This window comes from Gadus morhua, chromosome 1, assembly GCF_902167405.1.
Source record: "Gadus morhua chromosome 1, gadMor3.0, whole genome shotgun sequence".
NCBI classification, from domain to species: Eukaryota; Metazoa; Chordata; class Actinopteri; order Gadiformes; family Gadidae; genus Gadus; species Gadus morhua.
This window is the reverse complement of record NC_044048.1, coordinates 15,636,309-15,657,913: the sequence shown is the minus strand read 5'-3', so window position 1 is coordinate 15,657,913 and position 21,605 is coordinate 15,636,309. Positions and strand designations below refer to the sequence as shown.

Here is a 21,605-nt window from a genome sequence, read left to right as displayed (position 1 = left end):
CCCACGTGCTGCACTCCCCCCACCCCCTGCGGTGATGTCATTGCCAGAGACTTCCTGAACACAGGGTTCATTCACAGAGCCCTCAACTAGCACCAGCTCCCAAACACTCGTCTCTATGGCAACAGGGCCACAAGGCATGCATGTGGGCCTTTCTGTTATTTGTTTGAACGAGGGATGGAGTTGTCATGTGTGAGTAGTGTGTGCACATGTTCACAGTGTGTGTCTGTGTGTGTGTGTGTCTTTGTGTGTGTGTGTGTGTGTGTGTGTGTGTGTGTGTGTGTGTGTGTGTGTGTGTGTGTGTGTGTGTGTGTGTGTGTGTGTGTGTGAGGGGGCGAGGGGGGGTTGTATGTGGGTGTGTGTGTATGTGTGTCTGTGTGTGTGTGCATGCATTCATGAAAGTATATGTTCGATTCCCGTACGCAGCTTGTACATTTCTGTGTGTCTGAATCCAGCCCATAGTAACTGCAAGCAAATCAAAGCCCCGGTGAAGAGTAAAACCTATGTTATAGATGTATCAGTTATGGCCCTTTTCCATTCGCAATTTTGGCTTCATCAAACCATGCCACGCCGATTCACGTTTTCATTCCCAGTTTAATTGTGCCAGAGATAGACCATCTCCAGAGTGCACCCGACCAGCCTCTAAGCAGGCTGCAGTGATGTAAGCCTTGCCTGCTGGTCTGAGCGAGAAGTTTCTGTCAAATTTTAGGACTAGAGACCTATGAAAATACAATAACTGTACTCTTGTGACTGAGACGCATCAATGCCTAGATTTTTTATTATTAGGTCATTCCTAAAACTAAAATCAAGGACATCATGTGGCACTTGGGAAAATATGTGTTAAACATTGTCAAATGTGTAAACAAGACCGATCTTTTTCAGTAGGCTGTAATATGAAAGTGTGTGTTCAATCAAGCCAAAAACATACGTTCAAGTTAGTTTGGTTGTGATGGCGTTGCAAATCCCAGTCATGCTGGACTGCCATGAGTCAAAACCAAGTCAAGCCAGATTCCAGTATAGTACAATTAAAAAACACAATTAGTTGCAATCCTCAACCTCATCACTAGATGCCACTTAATCCCGCATACCGCACCTTTAAAGAACAGGTGACCCTTTAATGTTGTAAATAATCTCTAACATCAAATGTACATATCATTTTTTTTCTGTTTGTCTATTTCTATATTAGATATGGTTGGAATATGTCTGTTCATTGAGAGTTAGTAGCTTTAATACTCGATGTAGGTCAATATTTGTGTCTTATCTAATGATTTTGGTTAAACAAACTTACCCTAAGCCAAACTCATTTTTAATAGGATGTTAATAAAAACAAAATCTTTGATGATTTAAAGAACTCGGTTGATTTAAGTGAAAACATAACAAACAACACAAGCGAATCGTCTATGGTTATTATTTATTGCTACTTTTAAGGATATAAAAATAAGATGAAACAAATTGTTTTAAACATACAGTTTGATGCATTCATAATAGAACAAATTATAAAAAAAAAAATATGAGGGAAAATCATGTTATCCAATGATGGAACAAACTTTTTGTAACAATGATAGTAAAATATTCAAAAAGCAAAATAATTAAACACTATTGGCAGTAGAAATATGCCTATAATAATTCCCTTTGTAAAAACAATCATCGATTCTCGATTTTTGCAAATTAAAATAAAAATTGAATATTTCCTCATAGTAACGCAAAGTAATACTTACAGTGCAATATACCATAAGTGTTCTTTGTAGTAAAACGTGCAAATCAATCACAAACTTTGTGTATACTTGAAAACTAATGGATTGATAAAAGAAAGAATGTAACTCATGAAGAACATAAAAAGGAGAGAAAATGTACTTTACATTCCTTCTTTAACCTTTGAATTAATTAATTCTTGGACAAACAGGGTATACTTTGCATTTTATATTTACAGAAACAAATATAAAGTTTACATTCAGAAACTCTTTGTACATGGAGAGAATGGCTCATTAGAGAAAACATTTTATGTAACTGTTTTTATCAAATCTCACTCCTGCAAAATACCCATATGATATCCAATATTAAACATTAGACAACCATTTTCTGGCCAATGGTTGCCTTTAAAACAAATAGCTTTAATTGCACTTCATTGGTCATATTTTAAGTCGGATTAATGGCACTTAAAAGACAAAGGCACTCTTTTCAACAACTATTTTAAACTATATTTGTATGAAATAAAACTTTGTTAAGACAAAATAAAAAATATTTGACATAATAATTTAATACAAAAATAGTCATAATAATAATGTATTTTCTGTATTATTTTCTAAAAATGGGGGCTTACCTTAAAAATGCAAGGCACTGAAGGCACACTAGTGCATAACACATGAAGGGACAGGACAAGTCTGTTGATGTCTTTGAATACAAGGGCTGCCTTTATAAATGCTCTCAGACTTCTGCAAGCACTGTACAAAACATCTTACATAAAAAAAGGCACTGGATATATTCTCTGTGAATTGAAATACGAACACAGATATAATTACAATACAATTATGAGAAATACAAATAGAAAAGGTATTTAAGAGAAAGACAAGCAACCAGATTTCAAATCTGTGTTTGCCTGCTGCATTTGGCATCCCCAATAATTTGGAATATTGGACTTGGACAATACTTTACACTATAAAGCCTTTAACGTATGGCTTTTAATAAACTGCTGCACAGATTATCCTTTTCATAATTTTAATCAATCATTTAAGCCACAGAATTAAAGGCACTATTCACATCAAAGAAATGTTTACAAGTTTTGGCAAAACAGTGCATTTTAGGAGGTGCCAAATATTGTTTTTTATTTTAGTTAAGTCACTAAAATAATAAGGTAGTGTGTTTTTATCTCCACATACTTCATACACAACTGAACCTAAAATGAGATGATTAAAGTACATACAATCTGCTGTTGTACATCTGTAGACATTTTGACTTTTGAGTATATATTCGAAAAAGTAGCTCCAATAGTCAAACGGTATTAACAGTTTTGCAGCATGTGAATGTATTTTAGTTATCGACCTTCTCTTTATTAATCTTTTTTTAATAAAAAGAAGATGTTTCGCTTAAAAAACATTGATTTAAGCACATTGTTTTGATTGTTTTCCACATTTAAGTAAAGACTTTACAGTCATGAAATACTAAAAGATGACTCTAATATAACGGCTGTAAACGGACATCTCTATGGATAAAGAGGATGAGGAAGAGGAGTTGCGGGGTAGGGCTATAGCTGTGACGAAGTTGACATGATGTCGTGTCCTGCAGGTTTTCCTCTATGTCTGCCCTCTGGCCTGGACAGCAGTCAGATCCTTCCTTATGATTTCATTGACTGTAGAGAGAGAGAGAGAGAAAAGCAGAAGAAAACAAGAAAAGAGGATGTTAGAAAGTAAGAGGACAAGGCATAGCGTACAAAGCCAAACACACTTTAGCTCATGTTGTAATAAGATCATAAACAATATAACTGTGAAAGTGAATGAGAACAAGAGTGAAGCTTATTAACAGGAAAACACATGAAAGATGTCCATGTATCCCGTGACAGTTTTTCTTGTGTCGTCAAGAGAATGATAATAATCTCTATCCGTTTCCTGTTTTGCACACATAGGCTTTAGGTGTCTCTCTTCATGCGGTGGAGTGAGTAAAGGTGAGCGAGTTGAACAGGAAATGTTCACTCTTTAAATCTTAAAAGACGAATAATAGAGCCAGTTGCCACGACAGAGAATTGAGTCTCAAGGTTTCACATTTACAAAGGTTAGCTAGGTAAGTTGGGTAACCCTAGGTCAGTTTGCAACCCCTAACCATAACCAAAATCCTGACCCTGTAAAAAACAAGGATAACTTTTGCAAAAACAATTAAAACAAGGATAACTTCTGCAAAAACAATTAAATAAACTAATATCCCAAAGAATTCTAACACCACGAACAAAGTGGCTGCCTTCTCCTGTCAACAGGCGAGACGTAGAGTCTGGATGCTTGTGATTTGATCACGGTCAAATAGCCTACCGACAACTGTGAGGAATGCAACATATGTTGTCCTACCAGAAAGGCCACATTCAACGCAACAGCATAGTATATGTTGAGCAGAGAACCACAGAGTGTTGTTCTCTGCTCTTTGTCAGTCCCCCGCGGAGCACGTGTTTGTGAGCGAGCATTAAAACATACACGCTAACACCCAAACACACGTGCACGCTAACTCTCTCTGTAGCACAGTGTGGCCGTATAGTCGTTGCTACTATGGAGTATTATACTACTGGGTCATTAGGGCTGGTGAGTCATCAACATAATAACGGCTTCAAAGGGGCTCACAAGACATTCTGACTGCAGCTTGGGCCTGGAACACAGAGCCACTGAGCATGGCTGCTTAGAAGTTGTCCTGGTAACCTTGACCAAAAAAACAAACCTTTTTTTTTGGCAGCCCGATTGCATTTAAGAATGAAACGCGGTTGAAACGAGAAAATATGATGCCTGAGCTGACCCAAACGTGGCCATAAATCAGCTGCATGATGTGAAGCTGTGTTGTTTCTTTTGTTCCGTTTGGCTTTATTTAGAAAGTGATGCTCTCTTCCTCTTATTCTACTTCCTCTTCCCTCTTAACCTTTTTACACTTGAGTAACATTCAATGTAGTCTTGTGATTTTGAGCAAACAATAACCCAGTTTCAACTTCCCCAAAGCATGCTGTCATTGAACATCTGCAGCCGCTGTGAGAGGAAAAACAGTACAGTAACCCCCACACTGAGCCCAATGGATAGCCAGGACTGCTTCTCTGAAACCAAACGGGAACGTGGATGCCCTGCAGACGTATAGTAACCAACACGGCTGGGCTCCTGTTTGTTTAAGTCTGCGGTGGAATTCCCTTTGACACCTCACGCCTCGAAGACACTTTCATCTCGCCTAGTGGGGCTTGAGGGTGTTTTCCTGAGCATAAAAAAACAGGCAGAGAGAGAGAGAGAGAGAGAGAGAGGGTGAGACAGCGAGAGGAGAGAGAGACAGATAGACAGCCAGAGGAAAGAAAGAGACACACCCAGAGGAGAGAGAGAGAGAGAGAGAGAGAGAGAGAGAGAGAGAGAGAGAGAGAGAGAGAGAGAGAGAGAGAGATCAGCAAGAGAGAGTGAGAGAGAGCAAGAGAGACAGAGCGAGAGAGAGACAGCAGGAGAGAGAGAAACAGCCAGAGAGAGAGAGAGACAGCCAGAGAGAGAGACAGCCAGAGAGAGAGAGAGAGAGAGAGAGAGAGACAGCCAGAGAGAGAGAAAGAAAGAGATAGCCAGAGTGAGAGAGAGACAGACAGCCAGAGAGAGAGAGAGGGGGGGGGGGGGGGGGGATGCGAGTGAGGGAGAGCCACAGGCGGTCAAATACACACAAGAAGGGCTTTGCTGAGCCTAATGAAGGGTTGGCACGGGGAACGGCCGGGCCGAGGCTGGTGTGAGGAGCACTCAGGGACTCCTGCGCCTGCACAATAGGTGAGTGTCTGTCTGGACTGTTTACCGACTGGTTCACCGGCGTAGGAGTACAGAGGGGATCCCTGTGCTGCCCCCAAACGAGACTCAAGAGAGACGGGCACGCCGCCGCCACCGCCAAACGAAGAGTGACAAAGAGTGGGTCAGTGGTGTGTGGAGGGAGCAGAAACCCATCTGTATGTGCAGTACAAGCACACACACACACCCACACACACCCACACACACACACACACACACACACACACACACACACACACACACACACACACACACACACACACACACACACACACACACACACACACACACGCACACACACACACAAACACGCACACCTAGCAGCCAGCTCATGAATATTGTACATACAGCAGTATGTTTAACTTTAAAGCTACACTCTTTCACTGGATTATACCACCACACCATCACTTTGGGTTAAAAGGTTTTGAAATGATCTGTGTTATGAGAATTAATCCATCCACCCATGGATGGGTGCAAAAAGGTTACAACATGTTGGTTTATTAATACCGCCATCGAGTTGACGTGAGGGCAACTCAACCGCTGGGATGATATTGTTTGTTGTTGTAAAAATGTATTTCAATGAAATGGACGGTAGTATAATGCCACTGGGTCATAGGGCCGATGAGTCATCATAATAATAACTGCTTCAAAGGGGCTCACAAGACATTTCGACGGCAGTTTGGGGCTGGAACACAGAGCCACTGAGCATGGCTGCTTAGAGGTTGTCTTGGTAACCTTGAGAGGAAGGCAAGCCAACCTTGAGGGAGTGGATAAAGGATGATCTAGTTAAGATGGACCAACAGCTAACTCCTCCTCCAACACAAGTAGACAACAAAACAAACACACTTATAAGTCTAAGAGGTGGAGGGAAGCTGAAACCATGGCATGTATCGTTGGTCCTCCCTCTCCAATGGGGTGGAAGTGAAGTGAAACTAATGCTTGTCCGCCATGCTCTCTCCGTGTGCTTTATCTCTCCACCTGTTGGAACATTTTTCACCTGCTCCACTGCCTCTGGGCGTTATTCCACCACCACCACCACCACCACCACCACCACCACCAGCACCCTCGCCTCCCCCCCTCCACCACCCAGCTGGGCCCTAGGAGGTCGTGCAGGCCGGGCCCCATGGCGCTCCCTCCGCTCTCTCCCTCTCCCTCTCCTGCTGAACAGGCAGCGGACAGCAGCCAGTGGGCCACAGCCTCAGCCTGGGCCTCGCCTGGCCTTCAGAGGGAAACCAACACAATGGTCTTTGTGATTCCTCAGCCAGCCGCGTGAACGTTGACAGAAAACATGTTCGGAAAAAGCCCCAATGACTTACTGAGGTATTTAACCGATTCAGAACAACCGACAAACCCGGGAGAATTTGACCGGAATGGAAACGTTCATTTGCAGTTTTTGCTTAAACTTGGCACTTTTGCAGTCGTGGGAAAAATTAGATGGACGTAGTAACAAGCCCATGTGTGGGGTAGGAATCAGTGTTTGTGAAGTTGTTTTGACCTAGAAGTAAAGGGCACGACATATCATGAAGCAAATGTACAACTTAGACACGTGACGGACAACCCCCTCAAGGGAAATGACGCCGGTATCGTTTCCCTCATTTCCAACGATTGAAAGGAAGAGAGAAAAAATAACTCTCATTTTCTGCAAAATATCATGTGTGCTTTCCTCTAAATATGCAGTACATTAAGGGGCAGCCCCTCATTTGTTTTTTGAGGCTAAAAGTGTTTCAGTATCAGTCAGCAACGGCACGATATATGGTTTTCATTTCATGATGAATAGGTGTGTGTTTTCTAAATTTCAACATAGATCTGCTCCACGTTTAAATCCTTATGAAGTTAAAAGACTTCCAAGCTACTTCTGGTGGAAAACTTTAGGCCTGCTTCGCCTGCCAGCTGACAGCTGACACGGTTCACTTAAACGCATGTACACTGATAGGCCCTCGATTTAAGATCTATCTAATCACACACACACAGGCAATCTCTCCCTGCGGCGTGAAGTGTATCAGCTGGATCCCCCCCCCGACCAGCACCACCCCAGCCTACACCTGCTTCGGTTCTGCTCTGTATTGTATGCAACCTGCACAATGGGTTGAAATATCAGATGTATCCCATGGGGGTGGGGGGTTGGATTCCCTGTGGTCAAATGCTGTACCTGACATCTGTGTGTCATGCTTTAAATCCCACCACGCCCTCAAAGAGAGGAACCACCCTGCTAAACCAAAGCGTCTATACCGTTTTATGCAAAACAGCCACATCAGGCAGCAACCAGGAGGGGATAATGTGGCCTGGCCATCACCCTGTGATCAGTGTGTCTCCCCCTGACCCGACATGCCTGGACCGAGCCCTGCCCGCTCCGAAAACAACCCTGTGTGAATTCACCCCAGCTCCAAAACCCTGTTGCTGTTTACCGTGTAGGGAAACCCTGCATCTACCAGATCCAAAAAACACAAATTCCATTGCTGGCCTCTTTTCTTCGTTTCATTTTTTCCACTGGCCCCCTCCTCTCCAGCCCACCCCCCCCCCACTCCCACCACCACACACCACCCTTCCCTTTTCCTGCGGACCGCCCGCTCCACCCTCCTCCCCGCTATCTTACAGGGATCAGGCTGGGTTTTTCTGGAGGGGCGCAGCTGCAAATGGGAATTTCTAGTGCCAGATTGGCAGAATCCCATGGTCGGAAAAAAAAGCTAATCCTCTGTTGGGTTCCCCCGCAGAACTGGGTGGCGCGGGGCCAAAGGGAGCCCCGGCCAACTACAACAAACACAGAGGCTTTCCCCAGCTCTCCCAGGCAGCCCGGTTCCACTGTGTGACAATGGTTGCCATGGAAGTTGTTTTTCAGTTAATAACAGTGTCAACACATCCAGGCCATCAGGAGAACTGACACCTCTTTTCATTTTTTTGTCGTTGTCTTGTTTTTCGTGTGTCTCTTCTTTCACATCATATTTCAAGAGAAAGTCGAGGCAAAAAAAAAAAGAGAAAGGGGCTGTATGTTTTGACAGTGTTCGAAAACGTCCCCCACCCCCTCCTCCCAACCCCCCCATTTTTGAGACAAGCCAACATGTACGGGGGTGGGGAGTTCACCCGTGAACTGACAAATGAGGGGGAAAAACCTGCAACTCATCAATTGTAAAAACTCACCGATGTGGCTGTTGCGGACGAGAGACTCGATTGACTCTCAGAAGGGGCCATTAGGGCGTAACAAGGTGTAGTTGGGAGGACCTTTGCAAAACAAGGAAAAGATTCAACCTCCTGACTGCGGCTGAACGTGGCCTGACATTAATTCTATCAAGAGGGCAACGGGGTTGACAAGCACAAGTATAAACATGCGACTCACGAACCTCTTCGGCAAACATTGTTTTAAAGATGTAAGATTGGGTGTTTGTTTTCTTTATTCTTTTTTCCGAGGGACACTATTGGCCACACCGAGGATACGCGGTGAAGCGAAATTGTAAATATCCTTGAATTGTTCTCGGGGAAATGTTTCATCTTTCCTCGACAGTTCTTCGTCCCCTAATCGCCGTTGACATCGCTATCGCAACATATAGCTTCCCTACAGTGACGGACGGCGGCCATAATCAATCCTGGACACTCGGACGGAAAGCAAGGACAGGAAAAAAAAGAAAAGCTCCACCTACTCTCACTTAACCTCATCAGTAGCACACGCGCGCACGACGACGACGACGACGACAACAACACCATCAGAGAGTCACACGCCGCCATGCACACAAAGTAGAGAGGCCCAGACTTACACTCACCGTCATCGAGGTAGGCCTGGTCCAGGTTCTCCTCCTTGACCGCCACCCTCCTCTGGTGGCCGTTCCCCAGGGCCGGGGCCCCCTCCTGGGGTCCCTCCTGGCCCGCCTGCTCGGGGCCAGGGGCCCCGGGGGTAGGGGGGGATCGGACCTTCTGCGGGAGGGCCTTCTGCGTGTACTGGGGCTGGGGCTGGATCACCGTGGCGTAGTGCTGCGGCTGGCCGGCCGCGGGCCCCCCCTGGGTGTGGGGGGACGTGTTGGGCGTGGACTGGGGGGAGTATCCGTCCTCGCCGTAGGTGATGGGCTGCTGGCTGCTGCTGTTGTCGGCCTGAGGGGCGGCGGGGGGGGCGGCGGTGGGCGGGGGGTCCCCCGCCCCTCGGAGCAGAAGGTGGTGGTGTGCGGGGGGGCCGTTGGGGGAGAACTGGATGATGGACGGGTGCTGGCCCGCCGCCAGGTGGGGACCCCCCAGGGGCTGGGACGGAGAGCCGGCGTGGACCAGCACAGAGCGGTGCGGCTCGGGCATCTGCTGGTACAGGCCGGGGCTGCTCAGGCCGGCGGCGTTGATGATGGCGTGACTCTGCAGCTGCTGCTGCTGCTGGTAGCGGGGGTCCTGGGGGGCCCGCCCCCCCTCCAGGCAGGAGGCCAGGCCGGAGACCAGGCCGCTGTCCGGCTGCAGGATGGCCCGGGCGTTGTGGTAGTAGGAGTGGGGGGACAGGCCCAGCATCTGGGGCACGGCGAAGCCCATGTGAGCCGCCTCGTACTCGTCCTGGGGCTCCGTCTTGATGGAGGGCACTGTGGTAAGGGGGTGGGGGGCACGTGGTCATTGGATGGACAGAGAACACAGCCACAGGGCGGACCCTTTGCAAGCAGACCCGCGGATTGGGCTTCATCAGGGGACAGATGCAGCCATCGTTCGTAACCCTGTTTAGTGTCTGCCACGTCTACGTCCTCGGGTAGTATAGAGTATAAAGTGACACTAGTGAGGCTAACACACATTGACCGGGGACAGCGTGCCCCGGTACAGACAAAGAGCAGACTCTAAAAGTGTGTTTATCGTGTCGCGCTTGTGTGCTACAGGTAATGATTCAATGTGGTGTCCGTTGAACCGTTACCTGACAACGGGGTGAAGGTGAAATGCTGCGGCTGGCTCCGCTTCCTCTTGCCGTTGATGACGTAGAAGTGGACCTTGACCGAGTGGCAGACGGACAGTTCCCGGTAGGAAGGCACCTCCACAAACAGCAGGTTCTACAGCACAGGGGAGCCATGAGGAGTGGGCTATTATGGTCCACTCATTTCAGGATCAGACTGTAACTGTGCAGTGGGGTTAGTGAGAAGGGCTTTCTACGTGAGATATACAGGGACACGGTGGTTCTCCACTTACTGGCTGACTCTTGTCTTTGTCTACAGTCGCCTCCATCTCCCATATCTGCTGGCCGTCTGTTGGACGGTGAACACAGGGGACAGGGAAGGTCAGCACAGAGTACCAATGATCATTTGAATATGAAATTAATAAAGAGAGAAAGCTTTTTTTTTCACTACACTCTATATTGAACCTTCACTCGCAATTGAAAATTGTAGAAAAAGCGCTCTTAGCGGCCATTGAATTGATGTCTTGTTCATCCTGTTCAGAAGACGTGTTTCCGTGTGTTGGCAGCGTGAGGGTGGTGGGCGCAGCCACACACAACTCTTTGTTAGATTAAAGCTAGAGAAGATCTCCCCGGCTGGCCCTTTCCTCTTACACCATGAAGTGCACGGCGTCACATGCATAGAACATTTGCATGTTGCATGTGGACCCACGGCCACCGAGTCTATGGGTATCATGTTCTTAATATCGGTACAGAACATGGGTGATTGGTTGGATCGATGGGGTAGCGGGGAGATGACTGAATAGAAGAGTTGATGTCTAGATATGTTCCCAGGCTGTGGCCAACCAAACAGTTTTCAGTATTGAGACAGAAAGTAAGATAGTGAGTAAATAGTAAACATTTGTGGTTTGAAACAACTGCTTTCTGCTGAAGGGATAGCAGATTGGAGATGATGTAAACAGATAGGTTAACCTTTATTCAGTTTCAAATTCACTTCCTAACAGTTTAGTTCTGCTTTATAGCAAAATAGCGCTCTACCACCTACAGAGTGCTACATTTAGGGAAGAGAGTTCAGGCTAGGGGGCAAAATATAGGTATATTATGTATGAACTGCCTGTGTAATATGAAATCGACTGAAAAACTGTAAGATTGGGTTTTGTAAGCATATCTGTTGGGCTGCATACAATAAATATGCAAAACAGGGTAACTTTAGTTCATCCATTTCTTATGAATGTTTTCCTCACATATTATTCAATATAGCTATATAGATATAAAGAATGCTTGTAAATTCCAAATGCCTTTGACATACAGCAGGACTGAAAGTGCACATAGTTATCTGTGAAGCCCTTACTCGAACAAGGCTGAAAGTGCACAGTCTGTTAAAGTGAGTGGGAATCACTCTGTCCAACTTGGCTGAGAGTGCACAGTCTGACAAAGTGAGTGGGAAGCACTCTGTCCAACATGGCTGAGAGTTTGAAAGGTAGGTGGGAAACTATGCACAACCAATTGAAAAACACTGAAATGAGTCAGCAAGCAAACGAAGGGGATTCCAAAAAATCCCTCCTTCATCTTATTTCTACTTTTATGATCAATTTGCTCAGTTTTCCCAAAACAGAAGTTGATGACCAATGCTTTCTTGGCGCCCGTGTTTGTTGTGCATTTGGTTGCAACTCGACTCCATGGGATACCCTCTGGAGCTGGTTGTGAGGGGACTAAGTGGATGGAGTGGAGTGGTGGAGTATGTGTGTGTGTGTGTGTGTGTGTGTGTGTGTGTGTGTGTAGTGGGGGGACGGGGGGACGGACGGGGGGGAGGGGGGTGATGTTGGACCCAGCCGTTAGGGGCTGCTGGGAGCTGTGGAGGCTGTGCTTGGCTGAGGGTAAACCTTCCCCTGAACACGGAGCCAGGGGAGCCCCAGCCGGGCGCAGCTGTCTCCCATTCAAAGGGCCTTCACAGCTGCCCTGGTCCAGAGCGCATGTGTCATACACAGACTCTCCAAAACAATAGCAATCCCACAGTCATTTTTCTACCGGTGTTTAATTGTCTGTGTTAATCTGCTCTGCGTTGTGGTGCGATAGCAGGGAACCCAGGAAAAACGTGAGGGGACGGGGGGACGGGGGGGGGACGTTGTAGTCTCAGTAGCACTCCGAGAGCCAGCGATGTTTACGAGCCAAGGGCTATTCTCTCTGACAGCCCTGGACCCGGTGAGTCATGACACCATATGCTTTTAGAAGGTCTCATCGCGCTGCCGCTGGTCACCAATATAAAGTTTGGTTTATAGCAACCGAAGGTGAATCACTAAGGGGAGGATTTCCCGAAGTTGGGGGAATAAAGACGTGCAGCGTTAAAGTGGTCAGGGGATCCCTATGCTACTGCTCACCTTGGGTTTTCTCCATGAAGATCACCCTGGAGTCGGAGCTGAAGTTCTGCCCCGTCAGGATCATCTGCTGGCCCCCCAGGACGGAGCAGCCGTCCATATCCTGCTTCTCCACTAGAGGGAGCTCATGGGCCGAGCGCTGGGCTGAAGCCGAAAAAGAGAGAGACACAGTAGAAGAAGAAATAAGAGACAGTCTATGGCCCTGCCATGATTTTGAAGACTGACACACACATTATTACCAGAATATTACATCACCATGATAATATATGTAGGTTATAAGTATTCTTATTTTAGAATCAACAAGATGCAATACACGGAACAATTCATCAATTGTAAAGCAAATCATAAGTGGAACCAATTATATTAGCAACCTGTCAGGATTATGGACTCAATCCAACAAATTGTCACCGCACACCCTGCATAGCCTAAAGGACACCCAACCAGTTTTCCTCCACACAGGCACACACTGGTGAGAAACCAGGCGATTAAAAACGACGGAATGGTAAATGTTGAATATAAACTATGCAGAAAGGAGATTGCTTAAAATCAACACCAACGCAGCCTGAGCTACACAGAAAGTTGTGCAGCATGTTTATGCTTATTCTGGCTCGACGCGCGCACGGTACACCTGTTCTGCAACAAAATAATAAAATCCGAAAAACACACCACCGCTTGTGTTGTCACTTCGCATCACTTGTCAGCTCAGGTGCCATTCGTTACCCACTGGAGCGGGAGCTGAGGAGTTGGCAAACATTCGTGTGACCTTTGCGCAGGTTTGTTTGGGCCTACTACCGTGTGAGTCAACAAAACAACGAGGCGGACATGACGAGAGACCATCGTCTCTCCGTTTGCTTATCGGCCCGGCCCCGGCAGATGTGCTGCAGGGAGTGAGGCTGCACACGACGCAGGTTCACGCTTGATTGTATTTTTACTGACTGCACTGGATCGGATGTTCGTCTGATGGTAATATCCTGGTGGGAGATAGGACGGCAGTAACTGACTGCGCTGCACTATCTACCGAGGGAAATTACATCGCCCATGTTCTGTCACCAGGACTTTAGTGTGCGGTGGATGTGCAGAGCATTGTTTGGTTGACGAGCGAGTGGCGTAAGGCTTAATAAAGGGCCTTGTTTGACTTTGATTAGGTGCCTAATAAACATGTGTGTACTTCCTCACTGATCTTTGGTGAACCAAACGCACCCGTGATCCGTGTGCACATAGTCAGACTGCTTGGTGATGAGCTTCTATGTGCATGTGCACATGTTGCACACACCCACACAGAAACACACACACACACACACACACACACACACACACACACACACACACACACACACACACACACACACACACACACACACACACACATACACACACAAACATGCTCACAGCCATGCATTCACCTACAGACAAACACACAAAGACATAGAATCATACAGACATGCACACTGCAGCCTGCCAATCAAGACACAACAACTCCAACTCACCAAACATATTACTCAGCAACAGAATTTCTCCAAACTCACTGGACATGCAAAAGGCCCTTAAACGCTTGCAAGAAGCCTGACCAATGCCTTGCCCTTAAAACCTCAGCATAAAGCCCTGCCAGTCCTAATCTATGTGTGTGTGCGTGTGTGTGTGTAATGTAAATGACGTGTCTTGCTTACAGCACTCTATGGGATGTGAGGCGGCCTGCAGTGAGATGTGCTGCCCTCCAGGTTGAGGGATGTGGACTCGGAACACCAGGCGCACGCGGGTGTTCTTCCGCCCGATGTCCGTCTCCCCTTTCCTCAGTTCGATGTCGGCGTTCCTGAGCTTCAGAATTCCGGCACAGTCGATTCTGTGAAGTAAAAAAGGGTAAACACGTCATGTCAAAATAACGTCCTGTTAAAAAAAAATAATGCAGATGGTCGGATACTAGGCTCGGATCTCGGTGCAATTCTGAAGCTATGCATGAGGAAAACGCTCACATGGCTTTCATGTTGTTCTTTGGCTCCAGGGGGATCTCCAGGACTTTGGTGCCGTTGACTACCTTCTCTAGGCTGGTGGTGGTGACCGTCTTGCCCGTGATGCGGTGGACCTGGTAGAAGGCATGCGGCTTCAGGATGCGCTCGTCTGCTGTGCCGATGAAGATCTGCAGGCCGAGGGGCTCCTTGCCTTTGTAGCCGTGCAGCTGTCGAGTCAAAACGAGGAGTGTAGGTTACTGGGACAGCTCTGCACACGAATGCAGACACAATCACTCTGCTCGCTGTCTGTTTCTCAGTTCCTGAAAGCAATCCTTTGTTGCTTATTCTCGTGATCGATTCAAACTATTTGGAAAGTGTTGAGTGGTTAGTAAGTGAACTTGATTAAGCCAGAACTATTGACAAGTTATTACATTTAAGGCAACCTCATTGGGCTCAGAATAACATCTAATAATAAAAAATAACATTCTGCAGCATAGCTTATTATATCGCAATATAGCTTATATAGTCTTTTCCTTCTGTTACAGCATGCATGGACTGAGTATCGAAAACGGGAACCACCCTCTCCTGAAGTTAATGACAGATTGACAAAAGCTTTGTGGAGGGACACACTTTAACACATGGCACACACAAAGAGCCGTGAATGGATTGCACCAGCAATTGAAGTGGGCGTGTGTGTAAGTGAGTGTGTGTGTGTGTGTATACATATGTGTGTGTGTGTGTGTGTGTGTGTGTGTGTGTGTGTGTGTGTGTGTGTGTGTGTGTGTGTGTGTGTGTGTGTGTGTGTGTGTGTGTGCGTGCGTGCGTGCGTGCGTGCGTGCGTGCGTGCGTGTGTGTGTGTGTGTGTGCGCTTATGTGTTTGTGGTGGTTGGTGGTTTTGGGGCTTGTACAGTGTTCAGCAAGTTCAGTGACTTTGCATATGAGCAAGTAAGAGAGAGAGAGAGAGCGGGAAAGAGGGGGAGAGGCACTGACACGAAACCTGAGACCAATGACTGAGGAAATGTGCAGAAACCACAGCAGTCGTACCTGCATCTAGAACACGATTTAAAAAAAAAGAAACAATGGCAGTGAAGTGACTGAACCGTGTTCATCATCAAACTAAAAAATGTAATTATATTATTTATTCTTAACTTAACCTTAATCTTTGTTCTAAAACACTATAGTAAATAGCAAGTTTGTCTCTTCCACTCAAACCATAATGTTTACATTGCAGCGACCATGACCAGCTGACAAATAAGGAGTTAGAAGAAAAAAAAGGGGGGGAAAAAACACTATGGCAAAATGGCCTGCAGAACCACTGAAGTAGAGGAAGTTCGCCGTAAACACGCCAAGGGCCATGTGAACAGGTGGTTGTCATGGCGCCGGGGGCAGTGATGATGAGTCATGAGCAGGAGAGGGCTAGGAAAAGTAAAGTGGAGTATTGGAGTCTCAGGGAGAGAGAGGGAAAGAAAGAGAGAGCTAGAGGGAAAGCATGGGAAATATATATATATATATATATATATATATATATATATATAGAGAGAGAGAGAGAGAGAGAGAGAGAGAGAGAGAGAGAGAGAGAGAGAGAAGATGGTTCGAGAGGGGGTGGTATGGGGGGGGGGGGGGGGGGGTTGAATGAAGGAAGAGGAAAAAGTAGTTTAAGAGTGTGTGTGTGTGTGTGTGTGTGTGTGTGTGTGTGTGTGTGTGTGTGTGTGTGTGTGTGTGTGTGTGTGTGTGTGTGTGTGTGTGTGTGTTGGGGTTAGTAATGTCTAGCCAGACCGTGTCTATCTGAATGGCCCTGACAAACCAGGCGAGACTGAGGTCAGGTTGGGTATTAATAGAGGGTCAGAAATAAAAATTATTTTGCCTTTAACCCCACATTATATTCAAGACAAGGAATCCAATTCAAACAGGGAACTAATGACCTCCGTCACACGCAAATAGGCAGGCCTCCGCAAGATGTTGTCATGGTAACACAGACACAAAAAATAAATAAATAAAAAACAGATGTGAAACCATAAATCCAACAGTCCAACAGTAAGCAGTATCCGTATCAACATCGATGGTAAACAACTCTAGCCTTGAGTGTTGAGATGGGCCTAGCATAGTAGAGGAGGCTCCGATGAACACGGGTGTGTCTGTGGTTTGAAGCCATGAGACTGAGGGAGGGTGACTGCATTGTTTTAAGCCGACAAATACTATTTCAAGTCAGATTGTCAACCTAAAAACAACAACACCACCCTCGAGTGTGTGCTGTTCAGCTCTATTTTATTTGGCGTTGAATAAGGACCCCGATTGACCGGTCATGTCACATGATGCACCTGGCGTGGTCTATGCGTGTGAGGGCCCAAACACAGGCGGTCAAAGTAACCTGCGGAGCAATTCTCAAACACGTGTCTGCAAGGCAGAGGCCCCGGCAGCCGCTGTATAATGACTAGGAAATACCATCCCATGGAAACCATGGCACACAAGGGGAGAGAGAGAGGAGACCGCCCAGAGCTGCCAATACACCGCCAGCAGCGACCCCTGTATCCACACTCACACGGGTGATACAACGCGTAACATGAGGAGGTTCCTAAGCCGTACAAAGGATACACAAAAGGAAATTCCGTTTGTGTTTTTTTTCATTCACGCGATCCCAGAATCATGGCGTTCTCACCTGGACGACGGGATGCCCGCCGGTGGGGGCTTTGACGGCCCCCCGGCTGCCCTCCGTCTCGTAGTGGGCCCGGTGATGGGGCTTGGGCTGCACGTCGATGTGCAGCTCGTAGTGCTCCGTGTGGTTGGGCATGGGCCACTCCAGGGGAGGGAGGGACGCCAGCGGGATGCTGCGGAGGGACAACCCAGGACACTCAAAGGAGGGGATGACGTTAACGCATGACATGCATGCACACACACGCGCACACACACACACACACACAGATGTAATACTACCATACATACGTATAACGTACACTGATGTAATTATATCTGCATATTTACAATTTATTCATGATCCTTATATTGTAATTGCTAAGTGAGACACCGGATCACGGCCCCACCAGGGGAGCGGTGTTGACACCTCATTCGGCGGTTGTTTTGTGTACCTGCATAGGCTGGACACCAGAGGTTTGGGCCAGATGGGCGGCATGACGAAGAAGGGCTCCGAGCCGGGCCTGGACTTCATGTCCTGGTCGCAGGACACCAGGTAGTTCCCCTCCACGTGGTTCTCAGGGTACAGGGTGTACACCTGGTTGTGGTTGGCCGTCCTCACGATCTTACTGGGCACCAGGCCGGGCTGTCCGGGGCCGAAGCAGTTCACCACGTTGGCGATGGGGCTGCCGTGGTGGTGGTGGAGGTGGTGCTGGTGGAGGTGGGCGTTGGGGCCGTAGTGGGCCCCGATGTTGTACTCTTCGTGAGCGGCGTGCGACGGGGAGGGGCTGCGGGAGCGGTGTCCCGGGATCAGACCCTGGTTGCGGCACATGTCGTAGGTGCGCTTCCCTTGCGGCGACACCGAGCGTGAGTCGGGCCTGGGGGACGGCGAGCGGGGCCCCCCGGGGCCCCCGTCCTCGGCCAGGCTGGTGCGGGGGGAGGTGCCCGGGGAGGTGCGCGGGGAGCCCCCGGTGTGGATGCTCTGCAGGCGGGGGCAGAGGTCGGCGGCGGTCTGCCCGCTGCCCGGCGACACGCAGGGGGACGCGAAGGGGGAGTAGCTCTCCGAGTGCCAGCTGGTGGAGGAGTTGCTGCTGGCGGGGCTCAGGCACTGGGGCTCCCGGTAGGACTGGCTCTCGTGGCCGGGCACGGTCAGCGTGGGCCGGGGGCTGGTGTTCAGGGGGTGGTTCTGCAGGGAGTCCCTGACATGGTTGTAGTGCTCGCGGGAGGGCGTGATCTCGATGCGGGGGCTCAGAGCCAGGCCGCTGGGGCGCTGGTGGTGGTGCTGGTGGTGGTCCAGGTAGCTCCGGGAGAGCTCCTGGGCGTCGTAGCCTGCGACGACCTGCACGGCGTGGCCCCCGTAGGACGGGCTGCAGGGCTTGATGCCGTAGGGGGCTTCCTCCAGGGGGAAGGCCTGCTCAGACTCTGGGCTGAGGAGCTTTTGGGCCGTGAGGTTCGGGTCATCTGGGGTGGATAAGTGGGAACAGAGTGAACAACACGCAAGATACAGTTTAAAATACTTGCCTATTTTACTGATTATCACATCATGGTCACCACATCATACTATCAGCAGTCAGTAATGAGCAGTTCATCATTTGTATCGGTCCATTTATTAATTTTGTTATTACTAGTAGTATTAGTATCATTGCTGTGATTCCAACATTGTTATTCCACTTGATGCACCGAAGAGGGATCAACATATACAGATTAATCTTTCTAGAATAACCCTTAGGGGCTACATTACAAGAGTTGTAGACTAAAATCTCGATTAAAAAAAGGGCAGCGATGCCAACACTTAAACAAATACATCATCAAATGTGTAATATTTGGATTACACATGTCAAATTAACTTTCACATGTAAATACTATTTCTATTAAATAGTAGCCTTATTAACCTGTGCGAGACCTTAAGTAGGCATGGGGATTATTTGGCATGGCATCCCGCTTTCAAAAGCCACACCAACCTTGTTTTCCTCCTGCAAAATCGTCACTAGGAGGTTCGTATTCAAACAAATATTCGAACTGCAAATCCTCGTCAGGGTAGTTCATTTTGCTCAGGTCCTCCGCAGCCTCGGTTTCGTCGTAAAAATATGTCATTTGTCTTATATAGCGGTTTCCCAGTTCAGGCGATAAGAAAATATAACACTTGCGACGTCCCTAACAGAGGCCATGCGACGAGCGAGGGAGAGACTCTGGTGTCGAGATGAGATGCATTGAAGGGGGAACCTGTTCACTTGTTGCTGTAGTTGAATATGGAAGCAAGTGATGCAACAGCCAGCGCTCAGGAACAGCAGGGCGAAGAAAGCACAAAAGTTTCCTTCTTGCATTTTCTCACTTTAGTCAAAAGTTGAAGGCTGGAGTGTATATTCTTATCACCGTGGCTTTATTTCGTGAATGTTTTAATGGGTTAGTTGGGTTAGTATGGGTTAGTAGTTGTTTTATAATTTGACTTCAACATAGGCACCCTTTAAGTGAATGGACAGCTTCTCTTTTGACTTACTGCTGCCCCCGGGTGTTTGACATGTGGCAATTACGCAATAGATGTAGGCCTATAAAAATGTACCACGTGTGTTTGTGCATGAGTGTGTGTGTGTGTGTGTGTGTGCGTGCGTGCGTGCGTGTGTGTGTGTGTGTGTGTGTGTGTGTGTGTGTGTGTGTGTGTGTGTGTGTGTGTGTGAGAGAGAGAGAGAGAGGTAGGGGGGATAGTGCGTTCGCGCGTGTGCTTGTGCGTGTGCGCGGCGCGCGCAATGATAGATGCGCTCTATTTTTTACACACTGGACATAATTAATGAGTTGAAATGCCTTAAGGATCACGCCTATCAAGATCGGCTATTCCCCTCCTTCCACCCAGACTGATAGATAGCAGCCTGTACCAGCGCATGGGCCCTGACAGGGGCGTCCACAGGAATAGCCCCGACCCAGAGGTAATATGCTCAGTCAACAAAATAGGCAAGGTCCATCTGATGTTTTTGAGACCTATACAATGCAGCCTATAGTTGTTTAGGTTAAAATACATTAATCAAAACGAAATGAATCTAGATGCAGTACAGATCCCTAGACGCAGTCGGTGGCTATAGGTTATTATAATTCCATGAGATCATTTGCTCCACTTTTTTTTTTATAAATGGGCAACGCTGGTTTATCATCTCGCTTATACTAATGGGCCGCGTTGTGTTCGGTTGTAGGCTTCGGTTGTAGTGACGTAGTTAGCTGTTATTTGTAGCCTTAAACGGCGCCGTGTTTCCCGTTCCTCCCCACGAGCCCCTGCCCGCCGCCGTTGGCATGCGCGCGCGGATATTACCGCCCGAAATACTGTGCTGCAAATGAGTGCCCTTCTATTTGGCATTTTTCTTAAGATTAAAGTATTTCTTTTTAGGAAAACACGTTATAGTTACACTTAGGAACATCACACATTAAAAAAAGAAGTCTGTTAAAAATCAAATGTAATGATTACCAGATAATCATTCACACGTCACCACGCGCGGCATCCATACCTTGATCCATGGACCTCATCGTGTGGTACTGGGGCAGTCTCCAAGCCTCCTTGAACATTTGACGGGAAAAAGTTGTAAAACCTAAAAAAAAAAGTTGAAAAATGATCTTCCTCTTGTAACCATAACAGTTCAGACCTCCTTCGTCTGGGAAAAAATAAAAAACTAGGTGAAACACTCCTTTGGTTTGTTCAGGAAATTGAGCTGTAAAGTTAGGCTGCTGTAGACGCAACTCTTGTCTTTATAATGGTCAAAAGTATGAAGCTGCATCGGCGACTATCGCAGGCGGTTATGGTATGAAGAACCTTTCCTAGCTCTAAGGATTACTTGAGTATCAAGAGCGGCTTCCTTCCCCGCTCTTGGTGTTTATAATGGTCCAATGCTGTAAAATAACGGGATTCCCTCTGTGTTTCCTCCTGTTTATGCGCTTTGCCATGGAAACCTGGAGCCGGTCCATGTTGGAGACTCAGGGCTTTCCTGCAAAGCCCACACTCAGGAATCCATGACGTCTCCGGCTCATGCGCCAAGGCATTTCTGCGGCTTCTCTCAGACAGTAGCGCACAAGAACTTCATTGTAGGGATAAAAAAAATACTGTAGGCTGAGAAAAAATACGAAAAAATAGTCCCGGTGCCTTGATACGGTAGCCTATAGGCCTACATTACATTCAATTGAGCTGCACGGTTTAAAGACTGTCCTCTGTTTGCAGTGGTATGTCTTTCAACATCGTTAATGCTTTGCTAGACCAAATGTTGTGGTTCCAACTGTTTATTTTATTTCACTGAATTATGAAGCCAGACAACTTGGTGGTTAAATCCTGCTTAGCCATCTTGTTTCCATGTTGTTAATAACT

General features: G+C 47.3%; 1 protein-coding gene across 5 annotated transcripts; it reads right to left on the bottom strand.

Annotated features, from left to right (window-relative positions):
- Positions 1–1,389: 1,389 nt before the first annotated feature.
- On the bottom strand, positions 1,390–21,162 carry nfatc2a (nuclear factor of activated T cells 2a). Of its 5 annotated transcripts, none has more exons than XM_030357220.1 (11): positions 19,228–19,627; positions 17,722–18,727; positions 17,295–17,463; positions 14,663–14,865; positions 14,360–14,532; positions 12,696–12,836; positions 10,614–10,669; positions 10,345–10,477; positions 9,230–10,024; positions 8,619–8,699; positions 1,390–3,343 (listed from the first exon to the last, which is right to left on the bottom strand). In XM_030357220.1, the coding sequence occupies exons 1-10, from the start codon at positions 19,358–19,360 to the stop codon at positions 8,656–8,658; spliced, it is 2,853 nt and encodes a 950-aa protein (XP_030213080.1). In that variant the 5' UTR covers positions 19,361–19,627; the 3' UTR covers positions 1,390–3,343; positions 8,619–8,655. The 5 variants fall into 5 exon arrangements, with proteins under 5 accessions (XP_030213080.1, XP_030213088.1, XP_030213096.1 ...); XM_030357228.1 differs by having other exon boundaries at positions 9,236–10,024; XM_030357236.1 differs by lacking the exons at positions 8,619–8,699; positions 19,228–19,627 and adding an exon at positions 20,758–21,162.
- Between the last annotated feature and the right edge of the window lie 443 nt (positions 21,163–21,605).

Excerpts from the sequence above, each read along its gene's own strand:
- nfatc2a (XM_030357206.1), bottom strand. The coding sequence starts at position 19,360 with ATGACATATTTTTACGACGAAACCGAGGCTGCGGAGGACCTGAGCAAA. Across the intron at positions 14,866-17,294 it reads GCGGGCATCCCGTCGTCCAG|CTGCACGGCTACAAAGGCAA; the intron begins GTGAGAACGCCA and ends TTGACTCGACAG. Across the intron at positions 3,344-9,229 it reads CTACCTCGATGACGGTGAGT|TCAATGAAATCATAAGGAAG; the intron begins GTAAGTCTGGGC and ends CTCTCTCTACAG.